Raw genomic sequence first — 12,614 nt, 5'->3', positions numbered from 1 at the left:
CCGTCGTTGCTGTGCTCGGCGGCCGCTGTGTGAAATGGCGGCGCTTCATGTGAACCTGGCTGCTGTCTCAGTTAGTCCAGGCTGTGTCTTCTGTGGGTGGTTCTGCTGGGAAAATGAGGTGCTAGAGATCCACCTCTGCAGTGTGAGTGTTCTCCTGCTCCCGCGTTGCTTCTCCTGCTCCCACATCCCTCTCTGCGCAGGGCTTTGGTGGTTTCTGTGAGGAGAAGCCTGGACGAAGAAGTGGCTGCAGGACGGTGCCCAGAGGCTGGTGCTCAGTGGCTCGACGTCTCGCTGGAGATCGGAGGCAAGTGGTGTCGCACGTTGCTGGGACTGATGTTCTTTTGTGTCCGTGAGATTGGCAGTGGGGCTGAGTGTTCCCTCAGCAGGTCTGTAGATGACACCGAGCTGTGGGCTGTGGTCAGCACACCGGAGGGATGGGGTGCCACCAAATGGACCTGGACGGGCTTGAGCACTCGGCCTGGGAGAGCCTCAGCAAATTCAAGTGCAAGGTCTTGCACCTGGGCTGAGGCAGCAGCCATTAGCAGTACAGACTGGGGGATGAAAGGATTGAGCGCAGCCCTTCTGAAAAAGACCTGGGAGTGCTGGTGGATGGGAAGCTGGACATGAGTCAGCCCGGAAAGCCAACTGTATGCTGGGCTGCACCCAAAGCAGTGTGGCCAGCAGGGTGAAGGAGGGGATCCTTCCTCTACTTTGCGCTGGTGAGACCTTACCTGGAGTCCTGTGTCCAGATGTGGAGTCCTCAGTACAGGAGAGACGTAGACCCGTTGGATTGTATTGAGTGGAGGGCCATAAGAATTATCGAAGGGGTGAAGCACCTCTCCTATGAGGACAGGCTGAAGGAGCTGGGGCTGCTCAGCTTGGAGAAGAGAAGGCTCTGAGGTGATTGTGGCATTTCAGGATCTCAGTGGGAGCTACAGGAACAAAGGTGATAGACTCTTTATCAGGGTCTGTTGTGATAGGACCAGGGGAAATGGTTTCAAGCTTAAAAAGGATGGATTTAAGTTAGATATAAAGACAAAGTTTTTTTACAGTGAAGGTGGTAAGGCAGTGGAACAGATTGCCCAGAGATGTGGTGGATGCTGTGTCCCTAGTGACTTTCAAGGCAGTGTGCTGGATCAGACCCTGGGGAACCTGATGTAGATGTAAATGTCCCTGTTCATTGCAGAGGAGTTGGACTAGATGACTTCTAAAGGTCTGTTCCAACCCTAAGGATTCTATGATAAAAGACGCTATACACACTCTCTTGGCTTTAATTTCTGTCTCTTGCCACTTACTCTTCCTTTCCTCCTGTCACAAATACAAACATCTCATTTGCTTTTCTCTATTCTGTTTCCATGTAATCTTCTAGTGTCTTCAAATGCCTTTCTTGCACTCAGTTTCTTGTTTCCTACACAAAGGAAACCCACCCGTGACCCCTCCCTCCCCCCACTCTTCTAACTTCTTTCCAGGCATTCCATTCCTAAACTTATTGGTATTCTGAACTCTCCTCTGATTTCATCATGGCACCAATCCATCCTCCATCCTTGACATCTCTCTAGAATTTCTCTCACTAAAGCCTTTGACTGCAGCTGAATCTCAGATCCACATCAGTATGCTGATCTTTTTCAAATTATCAGACACCTGCCTCACATTTAACCAGGCTTTTCTTACTGAATTCTTGCCCTTCCTCAGGGACTGTATCCTCTCTGAGCTTCTCTCATTATTCTCCAACTTTTTTTTTCCAGTTTCATTTTGGGGAGGGTGGGGTAGGAGCAAGACAATGCCTTTGACTTTCTATGGGTTTTGGATAAATTTTTTGTCTCTATCCACGCTGTCTCTGGATAACTTTGTCAGGAAACAAAGTCAGTTCCAAATTCTGAGACAGAGAAGCAGATTAAAACTTGGTTTTCTCTCTTTGGCGCTCTCTTCCAAACATTCAGCAATCCACTCTATTTAGCTGTGACAAGAGGAAAACTCATTTTCTCTTGGTCACCTGGCAGCTTTGTGTCCTGTTTGTTCAGTCCTTAGTCACTGAGGTTATGGCCTGTGACTAGAGTGCTGCAGCAGTGTGACAACCAGAATAACAAATGGCCACAGAGTTGAATTAGGTAGAAACAAGTCAGTTTTGAAACGAGTGTCACAGTACCTTGAAGAACACCTACATGAAGATTTACTGTCATTAAAAACTAAGTATTTGACTCGGTTGTTCAGCATTTCTGTGCGTGCTGCATGGCCTGAATTCAGTGCTCTACAAAAGTTTCTGTTGTTTGGCATAAAAGAGGTCTGGATCCTGTACTTTGCTACCCTAGTATCTCTGGTTCTGCTGGTACATCTCTTGTGCCTGGAGCTGGCTCTCCATCTAACTGAGGCATCATCTTTAACACTTAAAAAAACAAGCTCAAGGAAAAAAGGTTTTGGTGATGTGACATGAAAATAGACAGCACAAATACAGACCAGCAGTAACAGAAGATATACGTGCTAGGTGTTGAATATAATTTGGAAACCAAGCCACAGATGAGAGGTCTTACTTGATTTGGTTTATTTTTGCTAATCAGAAAGTCAGTAGATGTAAACTACAGATGCAGCATAGGGATATTCAGTCAGGTGATGCAACATGTATCTAATTGTTTTTTCATAATTACAATGATTAATAGATATTAGCATGATAATGACTGTCTTCCTAGCTTAAAATATGTTATCACTAAATTTGAAAATGGCACACTAATAAATAGGGCTTCTAAAAGAGGTGTGTTGGTAAAACCTTCTTTTATCTACTTGTTTTTCACTGTAATGTGAGTATATTGAAAACATTTGCACCTGGCCAAGTAATTGTGAGGGAATAAAACAGCATATGAGGTTATAATTACTATGTTAGGTAAAAAGGAGCATTATCAATCTTCATTGTTGTTGTTTTTTTTTTTTTCCTTCCAATTACTTGATAGTCCAGGAAAGTTTTCACAGCTGAGCCATTGTGTTTTCTTCAGAAGTTAGAAAGAAGATTGGCAGCCATGCAGCAAAGTACTGGAAGAACTGCACTATTTCATCCTACTATTCTGTGAGTTTCTATTATTTACCATGTAAGAACAATTTCTTTGTAATGTCTCCCTTGTAGAAAAATGACATGTATTTATCTTCAGTGCCAGCCCTTGATTTCCAGTGCATGTTCAAAATAGTTAATGGGTAAAGGAATGCTGGCTGGTTTTATGCTAAGAAAAAAAGCCTCCACAAGTTCACAGTTAGTAAAGTACACTTTTTTTTTTTTTGCCAGATGGTCTGCTGGTTTCTCAAGTCTTCTTATGTAACATGAGGGAACATTTTGTTGTTTGAATTGTTATAACTGCCTATTTTCTGTGTTCAAAGGAATAGATTCCCTTACATCTGGGGTATTTTTAACTGGATAATGTAACTCAGAGTGATAATATATAAAAACAGACTTCTGTGTTGGTTGTTGGAAAGAAAGTTGCTTGTTCATTAGAAATACTAGAAACGTAATAATCCCATTTGGTAGTGAGTTTTTCATCTGAATATTAAGTTCTGAGTAGAAAAGAAAATAGCACTAAGTTTAATTGCATGCTTTGAACAAGGTTTAATAACCTATACACTTTCTTAAATATCCCTCAGTAGTGTATGCTATTATTGTCCTTAGAACCCCTGGATGTCCTTGTTTTAATGGTTCAAAGCATGTGAAAAATCTTTATCTCGAAGAATATAACAACTGGGATTTTTTATTTGTACATGATAACACACTAAATTATATCACCTTTAATTAATTTGATTAATTATAATTTAATAATTTAATAATTTAACTATATATAAAAATATATAGCCGTAATTCACTGCTGCAGATCTGAATACAAAGATTGCTGGGGCAGTGCTTTCAGGGCCAAAACTTCAGCTAGACTGTTGTGTCTTTTGAAGGAATTATGCAGATCCTTCCTATTTGAGGGTCTAGCTTTTGGCTGTCATCTTATGAAGTCACTGCTTTCCATGGACTTCCTGGCATTCGCCTTAATCAAGAGTTGGTGAGGGATAAAAGCCCCTGGCTGATCTCATATCTGCACTTCTTGCATAACCATTGTAGTAAGTATCATCTTTAATCTAACATTGTGAAATGGTTTAATTTATAATGATTAAAAAGGTGCAAAAACACGTCAACCTTCACATACCTTTGGAAGATCACAGAATCATATAATGGCTTAGATTGGAAAGGACCTTACAGGCCCCCCCAGCCCCAACCCCTGCCATGTGCAGGGCTGCCCCCCACCAGCTCAGCTGCCCAGGGCCCCATCCAGCCTGGCCTCGAGCGCCTCCAGGGATGGGGCACCACAGCTTCTCTGGGCAGCTGTGCCAGCGCCTCACCAACCTCTGGGTACAGCATTTCCTCCTAACATCTAACTTAAATTGCCCCCTTTTTAATTTAAAATCATTTCCCCCTGTCCTATTACTAGCAGACTGTGTAAAAACTTGTAAGCTCCCTTCAAGTACTGGGAGGCTGCAATCAGGCCTGCCCAGAGCCTTCTCTTCTCCAAGCTACACAAGCCCAGCTCCCTCAGCCTTTCTTCACAGGAAATGTTCTCCAGCCCTCTCATCATCTCCAAGGCCACCTCTGGACCTGCTTCAGCAGCTCCACATCCTTACTGTACTGGGATGCAGTACTCCAGATGGGGCCTCACAAGGACAGAGTAGAGGGGAGCAATAGCTCAGGTTGGGTAAAACCCAGCATCCTGGCCGAGAAGCAAGGATGTGTAAGCAGTGTGCTTACATGTATTTCTGAAGCTGTAGTTTGATTTTTGTGGTGTATATATGTATGGGAAGAATGGCCTGAACCTCTGATTGATCACCTGAGGCGAGCAATGAGTCAGCCCTGGGAGCACAGGTGAAGGCAATTCAGCTGTGCTGCTGGAAGGAGTGGAGCCTGGCTGCACCTCTCCTAGTCCCATTTAAGAGCTGACTACCAGTGGGGAAGGATCTTTTTCTGGAGATCCCTTCTTTGGAGTTTTACGGCAAGCCCAGGTAAGCGTAAGCACTCTTATCTATTCTTTCTTTGGTGTATGTAATAATTTGCTTAGCCAAACTCTCTTGTATTTCGTAATTATAATGTCTGTGTATTCATTGATTATACAGTATAACTAAGGTTTTCTAGCATGTGTTCACTGCAGTTGGGAATTATCTAGGGCAAACACGAAAACCTGGCAAACTAGCATTGTGGAGTAAAGAGAAATCCTGCAGTAGAACAATTTGCAAGCAGAGGCATCTAAGCAGAGAACTAATTGCTTAATAGTATTTTTTTATCGTTTGTTTTCTTGAGAGCAAGAAGGCAAAATGGAAGTCAAGAAGTAAGAGTGGACATCATGAAAACATCAGTAAGAATTTCTGTTCTAAAAGTAAGCTAGAGAAGGAGTCTGTAAATACTTACAATTCCACATTAATCATAAATTATTTTTCTTGAGTTCCTGTATTCAAGTTTGTTTAAATAAGAGGTTGACATAATCTCTGTTTATGCTTGTGTGTGCATAGCAGTATATTTGGAGATGCTCAAGTTAATGGTGGGCCAGTAGCTCAGTCACTCTGTTATAGCAAGAAAGGGATGTTTTAAATTCTTTATTTATTAAATATTTAATTATAATATAATATATATATATATATTAATATTGTATTTAAAAATTTAAATAAAATTTAAATATTATAGAAATAGTTGCTAGTCAGAAATGGATTTTTTTGGTTCCCAGTCCTTACCAATACATTTCTCTGGTCTTGAGTCAACAGATGGGTCGCTCATTACAAGATGAAGAAAATCCAGCAGAACTGTGTGGAGCACTGAGGGCATGGCAAAATAATGGATCGTCAGTACCAGATGGATGTATGTATTTCTTAAAATTCCGTCTTTTTATATAGCAATATAGATGGCTCTACTTATCTTGTCCTTAGTGCACTTCAAATACTTTGATTCCAGCCTGTTCTGACTTCCTTGTCAGTACCAACTGGGGTACAAATCATCTCACTTGACATCAAACCTGTAACCGTTGGGTGTGAAGTTAAGCTGGCTGAAGATCAGATTTGGCTGCTATGGACGTTCTAAGTGCATCTACAGAGGAAGCTTAATCTTTCCCATCCCAGATGGCTGTCTTGAAAAGGTATGGATTGCTATCCTTAATCACTCCTTTCTCTTTGCTGAATATATAGGGAATGTAAATACTAACTTAAGATAATATGTCTTAATTTTTGGATGGCTGATTCTAGAGAGCAGAAATTCTATTTTAAGGAGGCACACAAATCCTTCCATGCGGTACTGTTCTTTCTGGGATGTGGTGTCTTATGTACTTTGAGGAAGATAACAATTTAACTGCTCTGTCCTGCACTCTTGGTGTATTTGTTTGTTGCTGGGGGAGTACTGGTCCATTAGGATCCTGGTATGAAAGGCACTCAGAGTCTGTAAGGTACCATTTGACCTGCTGTTTATTAGATCGAATGCTATAAGGACAGAATAATAAATAACTGCTGTCCCTTTAGATGCTAAGAACCCCAAGTTATGCAGCACCGAAGAAGCATCTGATCCATGCTCAACACTATGCAGACCCCTTATTTGAAGGGGTACTCCCACTTGGATAATTTCCCAACATGCCAGCTTTTTGCTGTACTTGTAGACAAAGGCAGGATAACCCAAGTGGCATAATCACTGGTACTAAATGGGAGCTGGAGTTTTTGTGAAGGAAACTTAAAACTTGATTGCAGTACTGAATCAACAGGTGAGAATGATGCCTAGAGCAGAGATCCACGGCAGTTCTAGCTGTTTGGTTCTGTTCACTTGTAGCCTTTAATGTCAGGAAAGGAGTTGAGCACTGAGCTGTGTATGCTCTGTTTTGCTGAGAGTTGCAGCGTGGCTTATTGAGTCAAACTGCTATCTCTTCCTGGAAGGCAGGTTCCATTTAAGACACTTTTGTGGCTCACACACTCCAGATTATGCAGATGCACGTTTAAAGGTTGTGCATGACTGGCTCTGGGTCTTTTGAAATGCTCCTTTCCTACCTATCTACTTCAACAAGTAAATAGTTTTGTGTCAAGTTAAAGATCAGAGGGCGTTATTATACCTGATCGTATTTGTGGCTTGGAGACAATCACTATGGCAGATTTCCTGCTCTGAAGAGTACTGCTATGGCATTTAGCTAAGAAACAGAAAATCTGTTGAAAAGATAGACCTCTTCTGTTACTGAGGCTTACTGTGTAGAAGTGCTTTTTTTGGGAGAGCAGTTTGAAGGAAATCGTCCTGAGAGCTTGAGACATTTCTAACTGTAGCTGTTTAGATCTGTTTCCAACCACCACAGAGCCGACAAGAAAGCTGCCCCAACTCCTCTGTAGAGGTCTGATGTGACTGATGATGGGGCAAGGCCAGGGCCTCCTTCTGTTACCTGTCCTCCTGTCAAGGAAGAAGCATTGCTGCACTTGTGTTTTCCAGAAGAGGTGACAGGCCTTGGCAGTGTGACGTCTGCGATGCTTGCAAGGAAGTCAGGCTGGTCCTATGTAAAAGTGAGAAAAATCATCTGGATAAAAAATCATCTGGTAAATATTGCCTTCATAACCTGGGGCTCCCTTATTGCATCCGTGTGCAGAGGGACTGGGCTTTTTCTTGGTGATGGACTGACAGATTAATGAAGAAGATTCAGTATGGATCAGATAGATAGAATTGGAGCTGGAGGTCTCAGCAGCAGTATGAGATGCCTAAACAGTGTCATCCTATGAACTCAGAAGGCTCAGGGTGCATTACAGCCATACATGAATTCATGGAGTTCAGTAAAAGACTCACTGTAGGGGTTGCATGGTCAAGGCATCTGGCTTTTGATCTGAAATATGCTGCATTTAACACACGACTCAAACTGATGGTGTGGGGCCAGAGCAATGGAAATCTGTGCCCTAATATGCAATTAAGTCCTATTATGGGCCTTGCAGACAAGGTCAGACAAGATCAGAATTTCCCTTCTCCTATTAGAAGCTTTTAGTAGAAAAGAAAATAAAGCTTGAAATCATACTTTTTTAAAAATTATTATTATTTGGAAGAGAATATCAGTGTACCGTGTGGTAAATGCAGCTGAATGAAAGGATTTTCATTTGCAATTGGCTTGAAGCTATTTTCTATTAGCATCTCTTCTACCAAGATTTAATAGCAATCAGAGGGCTGAGGAGGCTTCCCATGCTCTTCAGTTGCAGTAGCATGTGCAGTGTCAATTTACTGGATCCGTAGGTGAAGTCTGTGCCCTTTATCTCAAATCCCTGGGCACTGCCTGCCTTTTAACTACATTTCTGGCTTTTCATCTGATGTTCCTACCCCTGTTTACAGATACTTGATTTTTGCCTTGGTAATCCAGTTTGGCTTGAATCTTTATTCTGGACAATGAGCTTTAATCTCTTACTAAGTTAACAAGAAAGCAGGCATGGTTTTAGGTTTGCTCAAAGAAAGCTTAGCAGTGATTATGTGGGGACGTTTTAGAAGTCAAAGGTCTAGTTTCATTTGATTCTGTTTTCTGTATTGTTTACCATCTCTATCTTAATGTTTGCTGGCATAGCTGACTTCATCTCCCCAGCGTCACCGATTCATTCGTAAGTTTGTTGCTTGGATGAACCTCAGCTGTATTCACTCCTCTCTGTGCCTTATTCTCAGATTTGGTCGTTTCCTCTTTTTTTTTTTTTTCCCCAGGCATTTATTGAAGTGCAACCTTTTCCATGTAGTCCTCTTTTTCCTTTGGTGTCCAGACAGTACTACCTCCTCTTCATCCTGAGCTGATGAGATTTATTGCCACCCTGCTTCAGTCTGATCAGGCAGTCAAGAACTTTCTTGCTGTTGATGGAATTGTTAAAACTTTCCCAACTTTGTTTTTTAGAGTTTCCAGTCTCTTGAGTTTACTGTGGCAAGATCAAGGTTCTCAGAATTCTTGTATGCCTATTCATTATGAGTAAAAACAATGTTTTTCATCTGTCAACTGAAGACATGCTCAGAGTGCTAAGTAAACATGCTACAACAAACAGCAAGAAGGCTAAGCCTTTAAAATCCCCTTCATTTGCTGTGATTTGTGACTGTTGTCTTTCATTTTTTGAGTTTTGTAGGAGTTGTATCTAACCCGCTTACCCTGTGGCATTCATTCAGATGTTGTGCAGGTCAGAGCAGAAGTCTGCGTTTGTGCGTTTGAGATTTGCTGTAGTTTGAGTCTAGCTTTAATATATTGATTCACTGGATGAAGGACTGATTCAGCCTTGATGTGACTGTTAAACTGCAGTAGATAGAAACCTTGACTACAGCTTGCCCAGCCTTGAACTTGGCCGTCATGATCACTTGGGCACTCCTCCTGGAAAGCTGCTGAGTATAAACTTAGCCTGAGAAGATGAATCTGTTAAATTGTCTAACTTTTAACAGGTGGACTTGCTTGAACACAGAAGTCTCTGTTATTCTATGGAAAATGCCTTTAGAATTGAGGAAGAATGTATGAAAAGGAAAAATATGCAAAATTTGCATTTTCTTTGGCAATGGGATACTCAGAACAACTTAACAGTTATGGTTGGCATGTAAGTAATGTGAGATAAGATGAAGCTTCTTTTTGAATCTGAAGTTTTCAAAACTTCAGAGATGACGTAGATGTTATTGCAAAATAGCATAGTGGTTACAAGTGATGTGCTTTTGTACCCATATAACAAGCAGAAAAGATTGTGTATTATTTAGAATAATTTAGAATAATTCAAATAGAATTAGAAAAAATCCTTTATGTGAGCAAGAATGAATGTGGTATTCCAAGCACTATCATTCATGGAAACTTGTCAGTGCTCATGTATCATAGATATCTACTGGGATACTTACAAATACATGCACTTAGGTACAAGACCTAATATTTGCAAACTAATGAAGATCATTTAGTTCAGACACTGAAACTAGCAAAAAAGAATAACCTTAATAAAATAAAATAACCCCACAATTATCAACTGTTAGGATTCTGATAGGCTTTTGTAACAAGTCTTTGTCTCGGATACTAAAAATACCTTTGGAAAAGACAGATGGGGAGCTTTCTGACTGGTTTTGTGAGAACAGCCAAAATGTGCTCTGAAAAGGCATTTCCTCCTGTATGACCTGATGCACTGATGTGTGTCCAAGCTGCAGCTCATTTCACAAGTGTTGCTGGGCTTGTTAATGGTGTGTTGAGAGAGCTTTTCCTTATCTGAAGCTGCTCATTAATGACACAAAGGATCTAAATAACCTTAATTGGTTTCAAATACCTATATGCTGAACTCAATTACGTAAATTTGATTTCTCTTCATTCTTTGGAGATAATTTGATAGGAAAATCTTCAAGTTAGCTAAAATGATCCCATTTGCTCCTGCTAGTATAGATAGGTATTGCTGTCCACACTTCTTAAATAATCACAGATTTCTGTAAATTGCATAGTTGGACAGGATAAGACAGCTGTTAAGTTCCCCAGACTGGCTCATATTGCATTGTATACATTACTGTTTTTGAAACATTCCATATGCCTCTGCTGACAGCACTTTCATATCTTCAAGATTAACCTTCTATTGAGTACAGTGATGCCATGGTTTTCATATTGCTTTACCCCAGCCTATGCACATCTGATTGCTGTTGTGGGTTCTTCCTTGTATAGGTTTGATTTCAGACATCTTGACAGTATTGACCTGTATTAAATTGTATAAAACCTTTTGCTTGGAGAGTAATAAGTGACTTTACCCCAGAAAGAACAGAAATATTCCTTCCCTCCTTCCTTCCTCCCTCACTTACTGCTTTGGCTTATTGTTGGAAATGCAAAACTCCTAGAGATCTGATTTCAAGTGTTTCAAATGTTCTCTACAGTACTTGTCATTAATTTATGTTATTGCTTTTTTGCCCACATTCTATTTATTATATGGAGCTGGCCTCAGTATGAACCTTGAGAGGTTACCATCCAGGAGCATTAAAGAGACTTAAATCCCTTAATGTTCAATGCATTAAAAACTATTTTATGATATGGCAGTTAAAAATGACATGCTGTGGCAAGTAAGAGGATCCCACAGAGTATGTTACAGGTATGGCTCAGCAGAAAATGAGCAGTATGTCCAACTTCTCCCCTTGGCCTCTTCTTATCTCATAAAAACTGTAACTTTCAAAACATAAAGGAAACAATACAGATCTCTACTGGGTTGAAGGATGATGTTTTGTTGCAGGATGGAAAGTTGCAAGTTATTAGAAAGAAATGACCATTGAAAGTGGTCAATTTATGGTGCAGGAAATCTAATTTCTGGAGCTGTGTGTGCATGTATGTTCTCACTTCATCACTGTTTCCAGATGATGGGGCTACAAACTCAGGCAGTAACCATCATCAGTCATCGTTAGTCTCAAAGTTCAGATCTTCTTTCTGACTTCTTAGAGATCATTTGAGATGTTTGTAGCAATGGTCATGGCATTCTCTGTTTGGCTGCAGCTCTGAGTAAATGGAATAGAATTATGAAGGAAAACATAGAAGCTGATATTCCCTGGGCAAACCTGCATGCCAAATGTACCTTTTGCAGAAAAAGATGTAATGTTTTAGAGCTCAGGAGAGCTGTAGCCATACACTACAGGCATATTTGATGAGCTTGCATTCCCCTTCTGTTGAATCAAAAATCTGGGCTAAGCAGGAACTTTGTAGGGAAAAGAAGATAGAACGTGTTCCTTTCCAGGCTCGCTTGGGAAATGTCAGGTCTTTCTAAAGGCACCATTCAGCCACCGGCATTTTTTGCCAAAAAGATAACAAGACAGCCAGCACTGCAGAACTGAGTATTCTCCATGTATTTACTCATAGCCTGAAATAGACTATGGCAGTTGTCTTTAAGATCATCAGTATACAGTTAAGAAGTGAGCAGCTGACAAAGGTAAGGGCATACCAGTGAGTCTTTCCATTTTGAAAGATTTTCATGTAGACCTTAACTCTAAGTATTACAGATTGATCACAGTCACAAATCCCATCTTTCATCCCAAACATTAAACTATTGCAAATTGACCTTATCTGAGCCCTCTTCTTTTTTCTTTTTTTAACTTAACTGCTTATTATGTATTCATTTTATGTATCTCTTATTTTTGCCTTGCCTCGAGCTGGCAGTCACTTTAAGAAAGCCATCTAAAAAACTCTCTGTATCTCTATTTAGTATGTAAGTAAATCTTGGTGTGAATTGTAGGGTATGCGTATCTTTGGTTCATCTCCTGTACTACATAGTGTGGCAGTATGGCTTTACTCTTTCCAAAACAGTATGCCTTCTCAGAAAGCACTTCACTGACAGCTGAAGCTGTTCCTGTGGTTTTGAAATGTCAGGGGGATAAGAAATGCCATGTGGAAGCAGCAGCTGTGCTGGCTGCATCTCCTCTGTTGTCTGGGGGAACATCTGATAAGGTGCCCATCTTGCACCTTATCTGTGGCTGCAGTGGAATGTGTAGCAAGGCAGAAGCAAAAGACTTGAGCTTTGCAGCTGTGAAGAAAACCTACAAAATAAGACAGTTACTCACAGCTTGAGATAAAAGTGACAGATGTGAATAATGAAGAAGTCCGTGTAATATCTAAGCTTCTTCCTCATCTTCCTCAAAGCAGAGATTCACTGTCAGACAGGCTGCT

The 12,614-nt window shown here is 40.8% G+C and overlaps 2 protein-coding genes across 16 annotated transcripts in view; one reads left to right on the top strand and one right to left on the bottom strand.

Annotated features, from left to right (window-relative positions):
* LOC149912559 (rho GTPase-activating protein 32-like) overlaps window positions 1-12,614 on the bottom strand; it is a 490,746-nt gene that overhangs the window by 348,278 nt on the left and 129,854 nt on the right. The window lies entirely within an intron of this gene.
* LOC116241474 (uncharacterized) overlaps window positions 1-12,614 on the top strand; it is a 33,248-nt gene that overhangs the window by 1,109 nt on the left and 19,525 nt on the right. For 4 of the 15 annotated variants that reach the window (XR_016461742.1, XR_016461740.1, XR_016461735.1 and 1 more), the window contains exons 2-7: window positions 201-304; window positions 2,985-3,055; window positions 3,919-5,013; window positions 5,309-5,363; window positions 5,760-5,860; window positions 5,954-7,557. Coding sequence is in view for 2 of the 15 variants with exons in the window: in XM_090131553.1 (XP_089987679.1) it covers window positions 201-627 (427 nt within the window). In the remaining 13 variants the exon portion in view is untranslated. Of the gene's footprint in view, window positions 1-200; window positions 1,000-2,942; window positions 3,056-3,268; window positions 3,756-3,918; window positions 5,014-5,308; window positions 5,385-5,759; window positions 5,861-5,928; window positions 7,558-8,689; window positions 10,796-12,614 lie in introns of those variants that run through there. The other 11 variants (XR_016461744.1, XR_016461736.1, XR_016461746.1 and 8 more) reach the window with 11 other exon arrangements.

Source organism: Phasianus colchicus, chromosome Z, assembly GCF_987193195.1.
Source record: "Phasianus colchicus chromosome Z, bPhaCol1.hap1.1, whole genome shotgun sequence".
In the NCBI taxonomy this organism is placed as follows: domain Eukaryota; kingdom Metazoa; phylum Chordata; class Aves; order Galliformes; family Phasianidae; genus Phasianus; species Phasianus colchicus.
This window is presented reverse-complemented; position numbering and strand designations above follow the sequence as displayed.